The 22,517-nt window shown below is 28.9% G+C and overlaps 1 protein-coding gene across 1 annotated transcript; it reads left to right on the forward strand.

The window, feature by feature from the left end:
- Window positions 1–1,677: 1,677 nt before the first annotated feature.
- Window positions 1,678–3,165, forward strand: LOC114175151 (protein LIGHT-DEPENDENT SHORT HYPOCOTYLS 4-like). Its single transcript, XM_028059922.1, has 2 exons — window positions 1,678–2,137; window positions 2,415–3,165. The coding sequence occupies exons 1-2, from the start codon at window positions 1,878–1,880 to the stop codon at window positions 2,764–2,766; spliced, it is 612 nt and encodes a 203-aa protein (XP_027915723.1). The 5' UTR covers window positions 1,678–1,877; the 3' UTR covers window positions 2,767–3,165.
- Window positions 3,166–22,517: the final 19,352 nt, after the last annotated feature.

The following is a 22,517-nucleotide window of genomic DNA, read 5'->3' on the forward strand; positions in this document are numbered from 1 at the left end:
TGATCAATTAAGTTTAAATAAAATAAAATCTAAAACAATGAAAGGCAAACAGAGAAATTAGAACTAGATAACATATAAGTTCAGATTAACTCCCAACCTTTTACGAATTATATATCATATAATGATAAAAGACATATTAATTTTTGATACATTATTTAGTATAAGGAACTTCAATAGGAGTGAAAATTTGGATTAATTTCATTCTTTCTATTATTAAAGTATTATATTTTTTTCATTCACTTTTACTTATGAAAATCGAAATAGCAATGGCAATAGTGAATTATTAAAAATTTCAATTATTTTAATTTAAATATAAGCATATATCTTATATAAGAATAAGTACATGCTTACTTATGTTCTTCACCCAGCTAACAAATTAAAAGTTGGAATTTATTTTATTCTTGACATTAAGGTTATCTAAAATTAGGGGTTTTACATATGTCTAAATATAAGAAGAAAAAAAATAAGAACCACTAAATCTTAAAATTAGTAATACATCTTCTTAATTTCATCAAGTATATATGAAATTTAATCACCTCACAGTATTCAAATTTATAAGACACATGGATACTAATTAGTATATCAATGGATAAAAATGTGATTTTTTTTTCCTTAAGCTAGATATGAAGAGTAAATTACTTCATTAAACATTTCCTATGGTCAATATTTATACCTCTAATTTAAACAACATGTAAATCATATCAGAATAATATTTTAAAAGTAGGACTTCCTTTGGGATTTGTTTGATTCACATGTAAAATAGCTAGAGAGTAAATTTAAAAAACATTTAAAATTTTATTATATAAAAGAAAGGGTTTGAATTTAAAAAATTGATATATATATATATATATATATATATATATATATATATATATATATATATAAAATGAGGGTGAGAAGTGGACAAAGGTGGTGTCAGAAATTAAAGTTTGATCTTTGTAGAGAGAAAGAAAAGGTTAAAAGGGGTAAACTGGTAGGGGTATTAAGGTAAATTGAGAAGGAACTGTCATTCAAGGCTACAGGGTCAAGAAACAGAATCATGTTATTCCCTCATTTTTACCCCTTCAAACTTTTTCCTGTCTCCATCCAAACCTACTGTCCAACCTTTCTTTCCTATTTCCTCCAAAGCCCTAATAACTCTCTTCTCCTTCATCATCTTCTTCTTCATCTTCTTCTCTTTCTTTCTCTCTCTCTCTCTCTCTCTTACCTAACACACAACACAAGAAAGAATATTAACACAACCATTAACAAGAAACGATGAAATTTTGAGTTTGCTCCACCCTTTTAAGGAAAAAACCCAATCTCTCACCCATATCAGAAATCAAAGCTACTAAAAAAACCACCTTGTGACCTTTCTAGTATTGCTCAACACTCAGGGCCACTCACTCCCATCAATCTCATCACATTCTCAACATCAATAAATCTTCTTTTGCTTCACCATTTGCAGGTACATGTGTGTCACCTCTCTCCATCTCTCTCTCTCTTCTCTCCCATTGAATAAAAAAATAGAAAAAACCCCATCGGCTCTGTAACACCAATCAACAATTAATCAGACTTTGTTCCCTTTCCTTTTTTTTTCCTTTTTTTTTTGAATAATTTTCCCCTTTAAGGTTGTTGTTTTCATTTACAGTAACTTCTAAAAGGAAAAAACATTAAAAAAGAAATTATTCAAACAAAAGGACATTTCCTCAACTGTTATCCAAACTATAAGTATAGTAATTGTTTATCTCAATTAACCTTCATCTCTCTCACACTCCTCACTCTGGTCACTGTCTTAGGAACCCTAGAACAGCAACCCAGATACACTATTCCCAGACACACACACACACAAAACCCAAACAATTAACCTTGGATCTGCAAAGCAACCACAAAGAGCCATGGATTCAAATATTCAAGACTTTATAGACACATGTAACTCCGACAACACCTGCAACCTCATCGCCAATAGCACCACCACCAACTTAACCACTAGTGCCACCTCTTCCTCCTCCGCTGCTTCCACCTCCATCGCCAGCAGCAGCCGCTACGAGAACCAGAAACGCCGTGACTGGAACACCTTTGGCCAATACCTCAAGAATCACCGACCCCCTCTCTCCCTCTCAAGGTGCAGCGGTGCACATGTCCTCGAATTCCTAAGGTACCCTCATACAAATACACACCCTTTTAACTACTTTTACACACCATGCACCTCTTCTTTCTCTTTATTTCTCTTTTCCGAGTCTTATCTTCCCTGAGAATAACCAATCTTGCTAGAATCAGATAGCTTAAGAGATTACACGGAAGGAAACTTCTGTCATTCATCATAAATTCATCTGGTTATACCAAGATTGTTTTCCTTCCATTATACATGCGCTTGTTTGTTTTGAATGCAAACTTTTTTTTTTCTGTATTTTCTTTTTCTGCTATGAGTGTAGGTACCTGGATCAATTTGGGAAGACGAAAGTGCACACACCGATCTGCCCCTTTTACGGGCACCCGAACCCTCCAGCACCTTGTCCATGTCCTCTGAGGCAAGCTTGGGGGAGCCTGGACGCTCTGATAGGACGGTTGCGTGCAGCTTTTGAGGAAAATGGAGGAAAACCTGAAGCGAACCCTTTTGGAGCTCGTGCTGTGAGACTCTACCTTCGCGAGGTTCGTGATCTGCAGTCGAAAGCAAGAGGAATCAGTTACGAGAAGAAGAAAAGGAAGCGTCCACCACCTCAGCAACAACCCATGCCACTGCCTCATCATCCTCTCCCTCCTCCAGGTGCAAGTGCAACTCACTAGAGGAATTCAATTCTCACGCCATGCCGAAAATTCTACTCTTTTTCTCTTCCTCCTCAACTGGGATCTCTTAATAAACTTTTAGAGTTATGGTCTAATTTAGTATCACAACATTTAGGGTTTTTTCTTTTTTTCTTCTTTGTCAATTTTTTTCTTTTGTTTTTGTGAAAGCTGCTATATCTGGTCTATATAGACTGTTTGTCTTTGGATCCTGTTTGTTCAGGGAGAAGAAAAAGTTTAAAATTAAATTCTGGGATATCATGCATCTGTGCTTAAAAAGCAGACAGTGCGGTACTGGTAGTAGACTGATAGTGCGTGGGAAGTACTGAAAAGTGGAAGTGAGACTGTGAGATGAGATGAGATGAGAGTGAATGGATATACATGGAAGCCATGATCCTTGTGATGAGAAAACCAAAAGTATGGTATTATTATTATTATTCATAGTTCTACATATTTGTACTTTTCGATGTTGTCAAGCTTAGACTTGTGAAATTAATTAATTATGTCTCTTAATTTCATCATCTTATTTCAATTTTCTATTTTCCAATTTTACAACATATATACCTGCTAACAATTTCATTCCACAAATACATGATCATCATTTTTCTCATATCTTCAAATGAGTGTTCTTTCTCAACTCAACCTCCTTTTTTTCCTCACAGTTGCCACTTATGTGTGCTTTACTGTCTCCCCCAAAAATATTTTTGTGTGTAAAAACAATGATAGTGCCTCTCTAAAGCTTAATCATAGCAACTTCTGTTTCAAACTGACAAGATTTATTCCCTCTCAATCCCTTCTAACGGCTCACTGTTAAATAGATCAAGTTGATTGATGATACTGATTCATATTATATGCTGTAGTGCTGTCATTTCGAATGAAGTGAAATTATAAAACCCAAGCAAAATTAATGGCAGACAATGTAACAAAAACCTTCTATATATGCTTTTCTTTTACACATATAATAGACTAATTAACCAAAATCTCATAGTAGAGTAGGATGCATGTTTTCGTTTGAATTTGGTTATGTCTGTCAAATGGCGAAGTGAGAGTCTACAAAATAACATTTTCTAAAAAGTCTTGAATTTGAATGGTGATACAAAACGGTGGCAATTAGGTTTTTATAGTAGAAAACTAAACTATAATAGGTCAGCAAAAAGAAAAGGAGAAGAAAGTTACTTTGGTAATTTATGTATTTTGAAAGGAACTGGTTTTTATGGTTGTCGTTGAGACAGTATATTTTTTTTATGTGAAAAGTGAAAAAAAAGAGCCTATTCATTAGTGCATTCTATATTGAATATGAAATTTTGTAAATCATTGATATATGTATAAATTATAGTGCAAGTTGTTGAAACGAAACGCACAAATAGAATATGAATAAAAAAGAAAAAGAATTTGGCCGACAAATCTGTGTAATTTTTTGATGGAGGGTTTAATTTGTATTATGCAATTATTTGTTGAAAAGGAAGAAATTTGCAGAATCCGTGTGATGATGAAGAGGCAGGTATTATAGCTCCATTTGCTTAGCAAATACCAATAAGAGAGTGGATATATGGTGGAAAGATAAGTTAAGCTTCTTATTTTCCTTTTTGAAGTGATTCTAGTGGGGCATATATGAGACTACCACTTCAGACATAGAGGATCTATTCTTTCATATAATGATTTAGGTATAAATTTCATAAGTACTTTCGCCTGTATATGAGGGCCATACAATTAAAGCATTTTTTTACCTTTATCATGCAATTCTTTTTTAATAATCATAATGCAGTTAACATCGTACTAAATTAAGTTAACATTTCATGTTTTATTGTTAGTTTTTTTAACTGGAAAGGACTTTTATTCATAAAATATTTTTACCAAAGCATAAAGACAAATATAATTTCAGTATAAACAAATTTGCAAACCATCGACTATACGTACTGTTTTTTCAGAAACAAAAATTGGAGAAGATTTTGGTTTGCAAAGGAAAGAGGTTTGAAAAGCACTGTAAAAAATAAACTGCATTGTTTTCTTTTGGGGGAATGAGAGAAAAATAGTTCCGTTATTTTTCGTCTCCAATTTGGTCAACTTGTTTTTGTCTGTTTAATTTAATAAGATCTTTACGACTTTAATAATTATTTTTAATCATTCATACCTTTTAAAAATATGGAAATTCTACTCTGAAAAAAGTAAAGATAACACAGATTAAAATAATAACAATTCTTTCAAACAGATTCTGCCTTCTTTAACTAATAATGCTCTCATTTAAACTTGTGAAAAATCATTTTTTGATACTTCTTTGAAAATGTATTTTTCTGATAATACAAAAATATATTAGTAGTAAATTTCAGTTACTTATATTAGAAAACTAAATTTGACACTTCTTATTGTTTGTCAAACAAATAATTTTGATATATTTTATTACTGTGTAGAGTTTTTTTTTTTGTTGCCAATTAATATCCTAAAATAGTAGTTAAAGAGTTAAAAAAATTATTGGAAATATGATAAGTTGATGATATTAAATAATTAGAGGAAAAATATATTGATTGATAAAAAAAAAGCAGCTACAGTTGTTTTTTTTTTTTTTTTGAGATAGAAAAGACAGGAGAAAGATCTAATTACACTAAACTAAGTAACTTTAATCACTACAGCTATAAAATCACAAGGTTTCTTTCATCAATTCCCAAATGGAGCAAACTTCATTATGATCAGAAGCCACAAGGTCCCAAGCTACTTCTATCCACTACTTTTTGCCATGCAAATTTTGTCCTTTTTCATTTTATTTTCGGAACACAGCCCAAGATGTTGAAGATAATGCTCTAAATACTTGCAAGAAAAATTGCATAAATAATAATAATAATAATAATAACCTTATCAACCACAAAAGTCAAACCAAACAACTCTCTACAGTTCAGCAGCAAATGAGCAGAGATTCTCAGTTCATCAAAACAGAAAAGCACAAGACTCATTATAAAGAGATGATATCATAGTGCTTTTGATTAAGTTAATTATATGCTTAATCAGAATTATGTTCAAGAAAAAGTTCCATGCATTCAATGTAGAGTGATATTATGTGTTTTTATGATTGCATGTGAGTGCCTATCAGATTTTGGTGTTTGAAAAAAGATTAAAGAATAATTAAATGCATGCATAAGTAAGCATAGGTAATTTTTAATAGGCTCTTCTAAGTCAAGTAAAAGCTATATAACAATGATGATATATTATTACTTACTTGCATTAAGTCTTCATTTCAAAAATTAAATTGGTTATAAACAGCCTTAGATTTTTTTGGTAGAAAAAAATTCATGGACCAAATTGTCGAGGTCATACAAAATTGAGCGCATCTAAAATTTCCCTTTTGATATAATGGACCAAATTTTCGATTTTTGTTTTTGTACGTAGGGTTGTTTAATTAGTGTAATATGTTTTTTCAAGGAAATTTAATATTTAAAAGTTGTATATTACTTATCAGTATTTGCGGATAAAATATGGGACAAATAGAAAATATATATTTTGTTATAAATAGATATTTGTAGATAACACGTATGTGAATTTGTTATATCCGTATGTTAAAAGATTGAGTATAAATATATTAATATCTTTATTTGTAGATATCCTTACTTATGAGTGACTTAGTTTTAGTTTTTTCTCTTTTCTATAATTGCATATCTTGCATCTCGTTCTCATTCTTCAAACACTAATTAATGAATTTTTATTATGTTGAATACAATTTAATATTTTTATTTGAATTTGTATGAAATTGAGTATATTTAGATTTTGTTTCAAACTTATGATAATATTATATTGTATTTAATTTGAATCTATTTAGACGATGTTATCTTTGTCTTTGATTGAAAGTTTAAAATTTAGTTTTATATTTAAAATATATAGTAACTTACTTTTTCATACAACAAATTAACCCTTTCAAATCTTTCTAATAAGTGAATTGGAATTTATTATTCTCAAGATGAACTTAAAATTTTGTTATTCATTGATAAAATGTATTTCACATATTTGGTGAAAATTTTGTTACTTGAATACTTAATATTTCACATATTTGTTATGATTTTTATTGAATAAAATTATCCTACAAATTTCTTAAGGTGTCACAACATTTGTTACTAAGGAATCTTTTCTCAGTTATCCTTCTTTTCACTTCTAATTTATTGTGTTTTAGAGTTAACGAGTGTATATCATTTTCTGTTTAAGTAAAAGTACTTTAAAAATAAATATCATTTCATCAAATAAGTTATTTTAACACAAACATACTCATAATAAATAACAACAGAAACAAAATATGAAGACAGTAAATAACTATATAATCAATTATATTAGTACATAATTGATTATATTTGCACAATTCAATATAGTTAAATAATAATTTTGAATTTTGCATTCATTTTATGCTGCTTTCTATTTTTATAATTATTAGATGACAAAAGTATTTCTTAAATAAAAATGTAAACAAAATTTTAGAATACTTTTCTGTTATATTAATTTTACCATGTCTTAAATTTTTTAAAATATATTTGTATTTATGATAACTATTGATCTGAAAATGATACTAAATTACTTCATTTTTTCATTTGTATGCCTAAACCAAACAAATCATAATTTTTTTCTCTAACTAGTTGTTAATATCTTTGGGGTATATGGCTCCTTTAATTCCTAATTCTCTTAATTAATTCTCAACAAAGTTCCATAATTGTTAATTATTTAAAATATATGGATAACTAAAAAATTATTTATGATTTTTCTCTAAGTATTTTTACTATTTTATCTTATTACAGATATTTTTAGAATGTAACATTCAGTTATTTATTAATCAAACGTTAATCTAAATAAAATATAATTTAATTATATTTTCAACAACTTATTACACAACAAATTTATTTTAATCTAACAATTGAATTTCATGCTTTTATTTAGTATGTATACAAAATTTTATATTATTTAAAAATTAAGTTAACATTACAAAATTCACAATTGATTAAATATGCATCATGTAAAAAGTAATTGAATGGATAACTTTACTGACATTTTAAATAATCATGGTTATAAAAAGAAAATATGAAGAATCCACTTATTAAAACTAACTATCTGTCTCTTGATTTATTCCTTTGTCGTTTTGCCTAAGATATAAACACGTTGGAAGTCCTTCGGAAATTGTGTATTCGATGTTTATGACCAACCGAATACCATGTTTATGTTTGTGTATTAACGTTCTCCATCCTTCCTTGTCATTGATTTTCAATTCTTCTTAACAGATACAATAATATATTATTAATATTTTTAACACGTGATGAGAATGTTATTTAATATTAGGTAGTTAAATTTTATTTATCTAACTTGGGTTATGTTTGACATTTTAATATCTTAAAATTATAAAATTACTCATATGACTATAAGTTGATTAAAACATTTTATTAAAATTAATTTTTTATATTTATTTATTAAATAACTTTACCTAAAATATATGATAAACTAAATTTATCATGACACCTTTTATGTGAGTTGTGCTATGCTTTATTGGTGATCAAGAAGAAGAAAGAAAAACAATAAGCAATAATTTTCTTGTCCTAAAAATTTTTTGAGGATTTAATTTTTTTTAGCTAATTAATGATGATTTTAAATTTATGGATAAATGTTCATCCGTAATTACCAACAAAATTTAACAAAATTTAGTTATCGGTAATTATAAAAAAAATTTCAATCCTTCTCCTACTCTTATTCTTTCTCCTTTCATTTTCTCTTCGTCTTCTTTCATGTTGTCGTGGTTGTCACCTAATTCCTCACTACCACCTCTTTTTTCTCTATTTCTTTTCACCCATCTCCTCTTAATATACAAAAAACTTTTATTAGATTTGACGATAAATTTGTTATTCATTTTAACGATGAAATATTTGTTTGTTATAGAGATCACAAATTATAGATGAACTTAACCATCAGATATATTACCAACGGATATATTGATTGGTAATACAAATTCTAATTTATAAATCTTAACGATGAATTTTATCAATAAATTCGATATAAATGAAATCTCCGTTTGTAGTTTAGATTATAAAATTTGTAAGTAAGATTCATCGATAAATTTAAATTTACTAATGAATTTATTTTTGTCGGTAAAAATTCGTCGGTGAAAATTCTTGCAGTGCACCTAATATAAACAAATAAGATAAAAATGTGATTTTAACTTGTTAAATTAATTGTATATAAAAGGTTGACCTGTCATAATTGGTCATTTTTCTAATTCCAAGAAAGATGAGGTGTCTAATGTGAACTTACATTATTCTTATTTGGTTTTGCTCACCTACATGTGCCTTTTTTTTCATATGAGAGTAGGATACCAAAGAAAAATGTGTCGTAAGATCTTGAAAAATTGGAAGAGTGTTTGTTTGTAGACAATAATGTGTTGATGGAGAGCGATCAGGCCAAAGCACAACAATGTGTGGAATAGAGGCCATGGAGAATAGAGAGAAGGTGAATATATTTCAACTTTCTTCTTCTCTAAGTTGCTAGACATGTATGAAAGATTTCTTAAAGGTAAGAAAAAGTGTGGTAGGTATTCATAGCCAATAGAAGAAATGAAGATAGGAAACCAAAGCATATATTTTTTTCATGAATCTCATATATCTATGTTTGATTTTGTTTCCCTCTTTACAAAGAAAGAGGTTTAGCTTAGTGCATAAAATAAAATAATGATGAAAGAGAAAAGTATTTACGTATTGGTTGATAGTTAAAGGAGAGAAGCATGCAGAAGAGGGTGTCCAAAGTTTAGGTTCCCCATAACTGCGTGATTTAAGCTAGTGACTGCTATTTCTGATCAACCAAACCAAACACTTGCTCCAATCCAAGGGACTAACCACTCAACCTTTCTCTTCTCTGACCACCTCTCACGTTATGTACAGTATTTCACAGATCCAAGTGCAGACTCTCTCTGCTCTCACACAATTATTGCTCATCCTCAACAAAACAACCTCTGTATCTATACCAGGAAGCATTCTTATCTTCAAATATCACCCACCATTAATTACTTTATTAAACACTTTTCTCTCTCTCCCCTCCACCTTCATCAAAATATCTCACACCTTATTAATGAACTGCAATTTCCTTTAATGTTCTTCCACACTATTTTATTACTTGGGTCCACTATTTCATAATATTATTAATTACCTCTCATCTCACTCTGTCCCTCCAATCAATCACACAGACACAGTGTTGCTTTGCTTTTATTTCCCCCAGGATCATAAATACAATTTTAATTATGCCTTTAGTCATTCTTTTTTTAATTTTCCACCACTTTCAAATTTCTATTTTACTTTCTACTTTTTCTATCCAACGTACTTTTCAGATATTTTCTTTCATTTTTCTAAATCATTTTCTACCAAGAGTGTCGTAACACTCTCAATTTTTATTTGTTTTTGCACCAATCCAAATAAAATTTAAGAGATTTAAGTGATCTAGACATTATTTGTCTTTATTACTTCAACATGCAAATTGCACATGATTATGTTCAATCTTTCCTAATTGTCTTGGACAGATAATGTCTGTAATTACCCTCACAAATTTGTGTCTTCCCACAGACAGACAAAGCAGTAAGTTCTCTTTTAATAATTGATTACAATATTTTACTTCCATTGCAACATCAATCTCTATACAATAAAAAGAAATCTGCTTTACATAATGGTTTTGTTCAGGATAACAATGGAGCCATATAAATACAAATTTCATTATACTATTGTCTTTAAAATAAAAATTCATACTTCTTTTTGTTTTCATTATTGTCAAGTATAAAATTTTCCTTTTAACCCCATTCATGTAAGGTAGCCATATTCATATACTCTCTTACTATTTTAAGTATTAATTAAACACTTTTCTATCAAAATAAAAGTCACAATATTTAATTCAATATCAAAATTCAAGAATTTTACTTATAGAAATTTTAGAATATATTGTCAAATCTGAATAATTTATAAACAATGTACATAATTATAATTTATTATAACTATAATATCTATTATTTTTGCAAATATTGAAAGATAGAATACCTTCTGGTTGATTTAAGTGAATTTGAAGGGTGTGAAAATTTGTGATGAGAGATGAAAAATAATTTAAAGATTTTAGTCGATGGATATAGCAATCGAAAGAGATTGGAAAAATTGAAAACATAACATTAATCTCTTCTTGGATCCTTCAATTATTGATTACAATATTTTACTTTTACACCACTAATATTTTTGGTGTTTTCTCAACCTTCGAAAGTTTTGTATAGTGACTTCTTTGAACAACAATACAAACTGCATCGAGAATGCCAACAATGTAAGTATTCCAGAACACAAATTTTCCTATAAATGAAGGAATCATTTTACAAATCAATATTTTTTTAAGTTGGTGGGAACATGATAGTGAAATGGCATATCTCATCGAAAGAACGAGTCAAAAGAAAACAAAGATACAACAGAAGGGGAAAATTGTGTTGAGCAGTTCAAGAAATGTGCTTTGTAAAACTCAAAAAAGTGGTGTGACACTTGTTGATGATTGAGAGCTTTGCAATTTCAAGAAATGGAAATCCAATTACAAAGTCAACTACTATTAAATACTAACATAAATACCGTATCACCGTTCTTCTTAACAGGACACGCTTTACCTGATCCACACTGATATCATTCTCAACCCAAAATCTTAAGACAATAGATTTATGGGTCTTTATTCTTATATAGTGCTCTACTTTCTCATTTCTTATCAATGTGAAACTTAAACTCACATTTGGATTCCTAACAATAAATAATTATAATTTTACGGAAATTTCAAATTTATGTCATTTAGATGTAATTGTTTTGGAGTTGAAGAGCATAAGTACAGATTGATTTTTTGTATACTGCGAAAAGAGATGTTATGTAGATGATCCTTTTGGAATGATTTTTTAAGTTCATCAATGTTTGTATACTCAATCATTTCAAAGAAATAAAAACCATTTTATGGAGACTTTTTCCACATATATTTTAATTTGCAAGAACAATAGAATCTCAAATGTTTAACATCAAGTGAGCCGTTTGAGAATGGTGTAAAACTACAAAGATGAAAATTATAAAGTTGAATTGGTTCATATTAACTTATCTTTAATTATTGTTGAAAAGACCTTCCACTCTTATAATATATATATATATATATATATATATATATATATATATATATATATATATATATATATTGTAGTCTATTTATGATTTCAGTTACTAGATCTTCTAATGGTTTATCTATAGGTATGTGTATAAGTATCATCAATATTAATGTTAGGATGACAAAATAGATATGGGGATTGTCTCAATACGTCTAACTTTTTTTTTTTAATGGAGCACTCTTATATTATTTCCATGTAGGTAAGATTTGATTTTGAAGTAGGTATGAGAATATAAGATGAGTACGTAAACATTTGTCTTCTTTCTCTCAAAATATCTGTTTTAACTTATTAAAATATTTTTAATTTATTAACTAATCTGTAAAATATATTTTTGTTATTTTTCTATTTGAAAAACTTTTTGTATACAATTTTTTCATTTTTTTTTCTCTTTTTGTTTGATTAGTTTGATATTCATCAGATTCACTTAAATTTATGTAACATTTTTTCTCTCATCACAGCACCACTTGTTTATTTTTCTTTTGTTTAAATGATATAATGCATTTCAAAAAACATAAACTTTGATTTAATTGAATTATATTATTTATAGAACATAAATTTCATCATTTCTTTTAATAATCTTACTTGGTGTTTATTTTTTTGTTTTTATCAAAATTACATTATTGGAAGAACAAGACAAAAGAATTATATTTGCTATCATAAATAATGCTTGATGCATTATAAAGAATGTACACATGAAAGAGTTTTACATATGTGCATATTGTTGTGTTATATATATTAGTTTACACATGAATTAAAATAGTTTTATTTTTACAACTTTATATGGGAAATGAGTGAAAAGAAAGTACATATTATAACCAAATAGAAATTGAGTCATTAAAATATTCTATATATTATTTATATTTATATTCTAATATTAATGTTTCAAATTATGTTCTTTTAACAACATACTAAAAAGAAAGGGAAACAAATCTTACTTAAACTATTAAACTAAAGTATTTGTTAAAGCAAATAAAAATAAAAAAAAAACAAATGACACAATTGTTAATTTTATTCTATGAACTCAAAGTTTTCAACATAATATCTAATTCATAGTTAATATTATTTTCGACAAAAGGTAGAACTTTATGTCTTGAATGGAAAGGTAATTCAATATAATGCTACATGTGTGTTTACTTAATTTTCTAACTTCAAAAACATCTTACAATCAATTAGGGATGAGTGTTTATTGTTGTTTAAATCTCAACTTTTAATAGTAAATAAACCATAATATAATATAAACAATAAGAAATGAATAAAAAATTATCTTAATTTATTTAAATTAAATAATTTTTCTTTTCATTTATTTATTTATCTTCGGCATTAGGGACAGACCTCCATTTTACTTCTAACCTAAGCATCCCAATAAAATTTTGTTTCCGTAAAATGTGTATAAAAACTATTTTATTTTTTGAATGTATAATTTCCGGACATATTGACCGTATTCAAAGGAAAAAAAAAGATGCACTCACTAACATACAATCGTATATACGGGATAAAAACATACTCTATCATAGATTTACACGCGTGCAATTTTTATACTTGACTTTATCACAGAACGATAAAAAGAAGTATACAAACACGTGTTGATCCCTGAACTAGGTGGTCAATTTTCTGAGAGTAACTGAACCGAACATTGATCTTTTTTTTTTTCCTACATTTATTCGTATGACACAACTCGAGTTTGAAACACTTTAAAATAACTTAACTGCTCACATTTGTTCCGACATGTTTGCCCGGTTACTGAATTGTCGTCTACTACTTACCTCACTCACAGAAAATAAATTCATTCAGCTTCTTTCTTTCTGAACTTAAATGCCTTAAAATTTTCACTTTCTCTCTTTCTGAACTTAAAAATGCCTTAAACAACAATTGTTTTGGGCCTGGACATCCTCAATAAAAACTCCAGTTTACAGACATAACATCATTGGACTCTTTGTCCAATGTTTTGCAAAATGAACAACCTCATTTGATTTTCTCTTAGTATAAGATTTGATACAAGATGAAAAATAAATATTGAAATTAATTTACAAGTTGTGAATGATGCATATATAGTAGTATAGGGGACCAAGCTAGAAGCCGTATATTGGTGCTTGTTAGTAATAGTTTCATTGTTGTTTGAATAATGGAGTTTGAAAATGACGTTAGAGAATAAAGAAATGCCTGCAGATTGTTATTTTTGTTTTCGTACAAAAAAGGGTAACTTTTATCAAACGCGTGTGTTTTGGAGAAGACTTTTTCAATATCTCTCTTATATATATATATAAAGAAGACCAGCCCCTACGACTTCAACTATTTGTCCTTAGCTAAAGTATTCAAGTATATCAAAATTACAAGAAGCAACATGCAACTTGCACTTCAATTATCTTTATTTTCTATTAAATGTATATTATTTAATAATGAAACTGTAAAAAAATCTTACTTCAAACCGTACAATGCATGCACTTTTATTAACTTGTAGCTTTGTTGTTGCTGATAAAGAAAATGGAGATTTTTCTTTTTTTTGTTTTCATGATAGAGCCATTGTGGCAGAGGTTGGACAATTTCAAAGTTTTTTGGTGACAAAATGTTTTTCTCTGTTAAGATGGCCCATTACTAAAGCCCTGTTTTGTTTTAAGTTTTGTTTAGTACAAAAGAAAGAATACAGAAGGGAAGAAATATATAGGTGAGAAGATATAAGATGAGAAATAAAATGAATAATTTTCTTTTTAAATTATTTATTTAAAAAATAACAATTATTATTAGTTTTATTCTTTATCATTAGTAATGTTTCAAAAAATATAAATAAAATTGTAAAAGCACAGGGGTCACCATGTATTTTGGATTCCCATTATAGACAATGGACCAATTTTATATATAAAATGAAGTTCAAGTTACACCATCAACTGTGTTATATAATATAATTATTGAATTTCTTTTTTTAGTGCATTTTCCTTTTGCTAATTCGTGCAGAATTTTTTTAACCTCCAGTATAAATTTTAATATATTTTTTCACCAAAACACTTATTTAGAATATAACAATCAAGGATAACATGTGGTGATAGATAATTTTTTATACATTTTGGATCTGAATTATTTTAGTTTAAAAATAAATTTATTTAGAAAAGTATTTCTTTAAACATAAACTATTTTCTAGTCTTTCTGACTGAGATTGAGAGTGGACTGATGAAACAGATTTCTGTAATGGGTGGAAAAAAGAAAGGATGAAAACAATTATGGAGAACTCAAAAAAGGACATTTCAAAACATGTTTTATAATATGTAAAATTTCAAAATATGTTTAGTTTGACTTAAGTAAAATATTTTATTGTTTGGTGCTTTGAGCCTTCCTCATGAGTTGCTTTAGAAATGTTAAAAATCATTTTTCACCTTTTTGATAAGCTAATACAAAATTTTAGTTTTCAATTGTTAGATTTATCTTCTATGATTTTAAAAGAATAATAATAAAGTAAAAATACAGAATGAGGACAAGTGAAACTTCTTTTTTTTAATATGAATTTTTTTATTTTACTTTTGTATGTATAATGAATTTAGTAATTTCTTACCTATATTTTATTTAGAATGGATTGTTCATTGGATTGTTATCTAATAAGTTAACCTGATCCAATTCAATCCAGTGAAATTGAATTGGGTTTTATTTATATTCTGATCAAACTTGATCCAATTCAAATTAATCTACACATAATGGATTAGGTGATAAGTTTTGTATAGGTGGTTTGAACCCCACTTTTATATTTATGGTATAAGACAAGTTATGTTATATGTATTTTTATTTATTTTCATGCTTTAAATTAGTTTTGACAAACTTTTGACCTAATCAATCATTTAAGGATGAATTGAATTTAACTGAGTTTAATATAAAAAAAAATAAAAAATCACCTCAACCAAACTCCACAATTCTCAATAGGATGGATAATGAATTTGTCTAAACCCGGTCTAAGTTAGCCAATACTCTTGTACCAAGTTGCTCGTATTCAATTAAATTCTCAAATAAAAAATTTATTTTCATGAGAAATTGTTAATACACCACAATTAGATATTGTTGGAATTCCTAAATCTTTTTCAAATTTTTCTTTTTCTTTTTTAACCATATTTCTGTCAAAGGAAATATATAGTAAAATATATCATTGAAAAACACTCTAAAGTAAGCATTTTTAATAGGAAAATTATGTTCTATTCATATAAAAAAGAAATTTTGTACCAGATAAAATAGTTATAACAGTCGAAATTAAGAAATAATTCATTAATGATTCTTCAAAATGACATAATTATTTGGATGATTTGGAAAATGAGAGGTTATATATAACAGATTTAAGGATGTATTTGAGTTTTTTTTTTTTTTTTTAAATTAAAAAGTTAGTATCTATAACTTGTAACGTCCCAAAAACTGGATAACCTCAAATTAATAAAACATCACATACATGAATATTTAAAGAGTACGGAGTTTAGGGTATAAAGGTATACAATACGTCAGATATACCTAGATTACATGAAAAGGGCTCTACACGGCCCAAACAGAAATACACTGGAAAAACAAATAATTATACTAGGTCTTGTTCATACAAGAAAATCATAACTAATAAAATCCTTCAGTGATGAGCCCCACAGTGGGCCCAATACCCATCCAATTCATCAAGCTGCAGCATCCCTATTAACATTACCACTGCCAGGGGTTCTCACATATGCTCACATCAATGAAATTGATGATCATCGCAATAGAGAAAACCACGCACAACATACAAGCAAGCAAAAGGGTAAGCTACTGTAAAGGAAACATATATCATATCGGTCAACATGCAATTTACAAAATCAGTCACAAACAGCAGACATTCATCCATAGATTTACCAAATCATTTGAAACCCCAAGACTCGACTTATCCGGATATGTAAAGGGAGGCACCACCACCAAGCAGTGGAATTACGTCCTAGCAGTGAGGTGTCACCAGGAGGCCTTCGCGGAATTACACCCTTCCAAGAGGCACCACCACGTGGCTAGGGATGGCAACGGGGCGGGGCGGGTACGGGTATCATGATCCCATCCCCATCCCCATAATAAAAATTCATCCCCATCCCCATCTCCAAACCCAACGGGTATACAACTTTTGACCCATCCCCATCCCCACCGGGTAACGGGTATTTTCTTATACCCATACCCATACCCATTTTTTTATTGTTCCATATATCAATTAAATATTTTTTATAAAAAAAATTTAAAAATCACACCAACGGAATCATGATACTATCAAAATATTTAATATTAAAATAACATACTCTTTTTGATTTTCATGATGTCAAATATTAAGAAAAATATTATAATAGTATAAATCTCAAATTAAAGTATCAAATAACAACTAAATAAAATTCAAATAATTATATAAAAGCTAAAAAATTACACATTACTAAAATTTTATAATAACCAAAATATTTATAATTTTACAAATGATCAGTGGTTTCATTTGCATTCGATCCACCTACACATAGAAAAAAAATGAAAAATTAGATATGATATAATAATTGAAATTGAAAATTTTAATTACTAGAATATAATGTACCTTCTTCATCAGATTCATTTTCACTCATGAGAACATCTTTTCCTTTTAATTTTTTAACACCTACAAACACCAAATGTAGAATATTAGATGAGAATTCACAAAAAATACTAACAAAAAATATTAATAAATTTGAGTAACTTACCTAGATGGTTTGAGTTCCATATCCAACTTCTTGTACACATCAAAGCCTCTATAGTAATATGATGAAGTCGACTACGGTGAGAAGTTAATATCTGACCACCAGTACTAAAAGCAGATTCAGAAGCTACAGTTGTTATTGGAATAGCTAAAACATCCCTTGCAATTGCTTGAAGGGTTGGAAACTTTAACCCATTTGTTTTCCACCATGATAGGATATCAAATTCTTGTGTAACCGGCAAATTATCTTCTTCCAAGTAATAATCCAACTCTGTTTTCATAACTGTAGTTCTAGATTTTTTCTTTTTTGCCATAAACTCTAAAAATTCATTCGCATCATTATCAACATCCTTTCCCAACTCCAATGATGTAGCTCTATAAGAAGAAGTTTCATTCTTTTTTGATTGATATTCCAAAACCAAATCATAGCACATTTGACGAATCCTACTAAGTTTCAGATCAAAATCATTACCATACAATATATAAAAATAATATTCTAACATGTCCATCTTGTACCTTGGATCTAAAACTGAAGCAATTGCCAATATATCATGAATAACGCTCCAGTAACTTTCAAATTTCTTTAACATTTGTATTGCCATATTTTGAATGGTTATCTCAGGAGATTTAACCCAATCATTTATTGCAATCTTGATCTCACAAATCTTTGGGAAAAAGATGTTGGCAGTTGGGTATTTGGAGCCAGAAATGATTTCTGTGATGTCATTAAATAATTTTAGCCTTCGACAAACATCCTTTGCAAATTCCCACTGCATATCAGTTGGCAAAGAAGTGTATTGAGCTTCACGTTGCTTTAACCTAAAAAACACATCCTTATAACATATGGCAATATCAAGCATCTTGTAAGTAGAATTCCATCTAGTTGGGCAATCCAAACTTAACTTTTTAGTGAAAGAAATTCGCAATTGTCTAGCTGTTTCCTCAAATTTTTCCATTCTTTTAGGAGTTGCTGTCCAATATGCTACACTTTCTCGAATTTTTTCCACCCCTTCTTTTAGGACGGCTAACCCTTCTTTCACAATCAAATTAAGGATATGTGCTGAACAACGCATATGAAGCAAAGACCCTTTCTTAATGAGTGTGTCCAACTTCAACTTATCCTTAATTTTTTCAATCATGCTATCATTTGTGCTTTGTTCCATTCTTTGTTTCTCCACCAAGCAGTTTCTTGCAATAGTTACATTTAGCTTTGTATTTTCCATCAACTTTTATCTTTTCAAAGTGTTCCCACACAACACTTTTCAATTTCCCTTTCTCAGGCTCTACTTGTGTTGTTGAATGTATTTCATCATGAACTTCTGAAGGTGTTTGCGTAGATGGATTCAATGGAGATTGACTGTCATTATTGGAACTTTGAAAGGGAGTTGGTTGTTGTGAACACTGTGGTGGACTTGGTACCTGCAAATCTTGATCTCCTGTGCTCATTTTCTCTAGAAACTAACATACGTAACAAAAAAAATCAAACAAAGTAAAAAGGTTAATTTCTTTTTTAACAAAATATAAAAGGAAAACCAATAATCAAGTTTAAAAATATTTCAAATATTTTTTATACTATTAAAAATTTATATTATACCACTTAAACGAAATAGCACAAATAACAAAATTAAATTAATAATAATTCAAATTTAAACATAGATTCTTCATCTTTTGATCTTGAATTAAATTAAGGATTTATGCAATTGAGCACTTAAAATTGAGAATTAAACATTATCATGAAACAAAAAATAAATAATAAATAAAATTATCATAAAGGAGTAAAGATAATTAAATGTGTGACCCAAATTTGAGAATATCCATTTGAACATAACATAACGGAAAAAAAATGTATAATTAAGATTATGATAAAAGGAAAAGTACCTTGAAGATCTGCTTAAACCTTAAAGAACAAGCCAAACAATTAAAAGAGAGTAAAAAAGTGTATAACCAAAGTAACAAAAAGAAGAGCTACAAAATAAGAGTCAAACATTTTCATGAAAATAAATAAATAAATAAAGATAATCAAATGTGTAACCTAAAAATTATTTCATAGAATGAAATTGAGGAACACCTATTTGAACATAACCATGTACAGAGAGTAAAAATTATGTAATAAGAAGAAGAAAAATTACCTTCAAAATTAAATCTTAAAAAACAAACCAGACAATTGAGAGAGTAAACAAAGTGTATAACAAAAAACAAAGAGAATGAGAAATATGTTATATATATATATATATATATATATATATATATATATATATTATATTATATTATATTATATTATATATTATATTACTATGTATATATATATATTATATGTGTGGATATCTTATGTTTATATATATATATATAATTATTTATATATATTATATTATATTATATATTATATTATTATTACTATGTATATATATTATATGTTTATATATATATATATATATATATATATATATATTTATAGATATATATTTATTTTAAGTATATATTATATTATATTATATAATAATATAAATATAATAATATATATTATATTATTATGTATATATATTATATGTATATGCGTAGATATTTTATGCTTTTATATATATATATATATATATATATATATATATATATATATATATATATATATATATATATATATTTCTTTTAAATTTTTATAAATTTGTAATGTTATAAATTTGTTTATAAAAGATCTCACTAGTTAAATGATTAATTTGTTTTATACGTATATATTATATATATTATATTATATTATTATGTATATATATTATATGTATATTATATTATATTATATTATATTACATGTATATGTGTAAATATATATATAAAAGTATATTTTATTTATATGTATATATACTATATTATATTATATTATATTATATTTTATGTGTAAATATATTATTTATTTATATATATTTTTTAGATTATTTAATAAATTATAAATAGTTTAGTAATTTAAGCGGGGACGGGTATTTGGGCGGGTATATATATATCCCCATCCCCATCCCCATCCCCAGTTGAAAATTTCGGGTATTACCCATACCCATACCCATACCCAGTCAAAGCGGGGATTCCCCGTCAAAACGGGGACGGGTTCGGGTGATACCCACGGGCACGGGTTTATTTGCCATCTCTACACGTGGCCTTCGTGAAATTACGTCATGGCCTTGAGGCACCACCACGATACTCGCGTGGAATTACGTCCTTATGTCGAGGCACCACCATGAACTCTCACCACGAGGTTCATGGAATTAAGTCCACCTGGTGAGGCACCACCAGGGGCTCCCATTATGAAGGTCCATGAAATTACGTCCAACAGATGAGGCGCCACCAAGAGCTCTCACTACAAGAGTCATGGAATTACGTCCTACCACACTTAGTTCATGTTTCACCAATCCATCAGACAGTTCTCACAATACTAACATCATGTATAAACAACCAATCATACAACTCATGTTTTCCAACTCATACACAATGAAGCAACATATCTTTTCCACCTCAATCTTATATATATTATGATATATATATATATATATATATAAATATATAAATATATATATATATATATATATATATATATATCATGGCATCATTCCTCAAACCATCCTAGTAAAGCATTTAGATCAGGCAAGCAATCCACACATCAGTAAACCATTCAACGATAGTGCCAAACCTACCCGCAGTCTCGCTCAAGCTAACAGGCCTCGCTCAGGCGAGAGAGGCCCTCTCGCTCAGGCGAAACCCTTCTCGCCTAGGTGAAAGCGCGAAATGGGAACAGTGGACTCTACGAGGTCTCGCTCAGGCGAGCCCCTTCTCGCCTAAGCGAGACCACTCCTCGCTCAAAAAGAACGCACGTCGCCTAGGCGACAATTTGAGTAGCAGATCCTGGGCGAGCCTCTGATAATCTCGCTTAGGCGAGACTAGCTCGCTTGGGCGAGAAAACCAGAACTCGCCACTGTTTTCTCGTACAATAGCCAAACTCACGAATCAAAACATGCTTTAACATACTCCAAATCTAATGCAACGACAACCAAGCCACACAAACACGAAACGACAGCAAAGCAGCGAAAAAAACACAAGAAACAGAAGGTCCTAGCTTCCTTTACCTGGAATAAGCTAGTACGAGACTCCCAAACCCAGATTCAGCGAGCACCGCAGCTCCGAGTATAGCGTAATGAACTGGAGATTAGAGGAACAGAGTGGGTACGGGGTCAATGAGAGAACTTCGGTTGAAACCTCGACAACATAGCTAGAATGAGGAAAGAATAGTGGAGAGGTTAACTTACTTGGAACAACGGTCCTTCCAGCTCAACGTAACGGTGAGAGCAAAACCCTAGTAGAGGCAGCAACAGCAGCTCAAGGAATGCAGAATCTGTTTTACGCAAAAGCACCAAGTTTAGGGTTTGGGCAAATTTAGGTAAGTTTTTTCCCTCTGGGCCAGCCCGAAGGCCCAATGGTTAGGGGCAGCCTTAAGAAGAAAGGGCAGCACGAAAAGTGAGCCTTACATAACTCATGATAAATTTAAGAACCATATAAATAATATTGTCTTTGATTTGTTGGTTGTGAATTTTTTTAATATTCAAATTAGGAAGAGTATGGTGATTTTATTTATGAACGTAATATAATGATGGTGGAGCTAGAGGTTGTCCTAGTTTGACTTCGTGTGTTAATACTTTTAGAAAAAATTTGGGTGAATATGTGAATACTGGATAGTTTTTTAGCTTTTTTAGGAGTACAAATTTTTATTTATGTTAAGCTATCGAGACCATTTATGTTTTAGAACATTCTCGGAGAAGGACTTTAGAAATTTTAATTAGAAATTGATTATTTTTTAGTCTATCATGATTTTTTGAATCAATGAGTGACTTTTTAAAGTCTTAGAAAAAATTACATCCGTACTTACATTTTTTG

The sequence above is a fragment of the Vigna unguiculata genome, chromosome 1 (assembly GCF_004118075.2).
Source record: "Vigna unguiculata cultivar IT97K-499-35 chromosome 1, ASM411807v1, whole genome shotgun sequence".
Taxonomy (NCBI): Eukaryota; Viridiplantae; Streptophyta; class Magnoliopsida; order Fabales; family Fabaceae; genus Vigna; species Vigna unguiculata.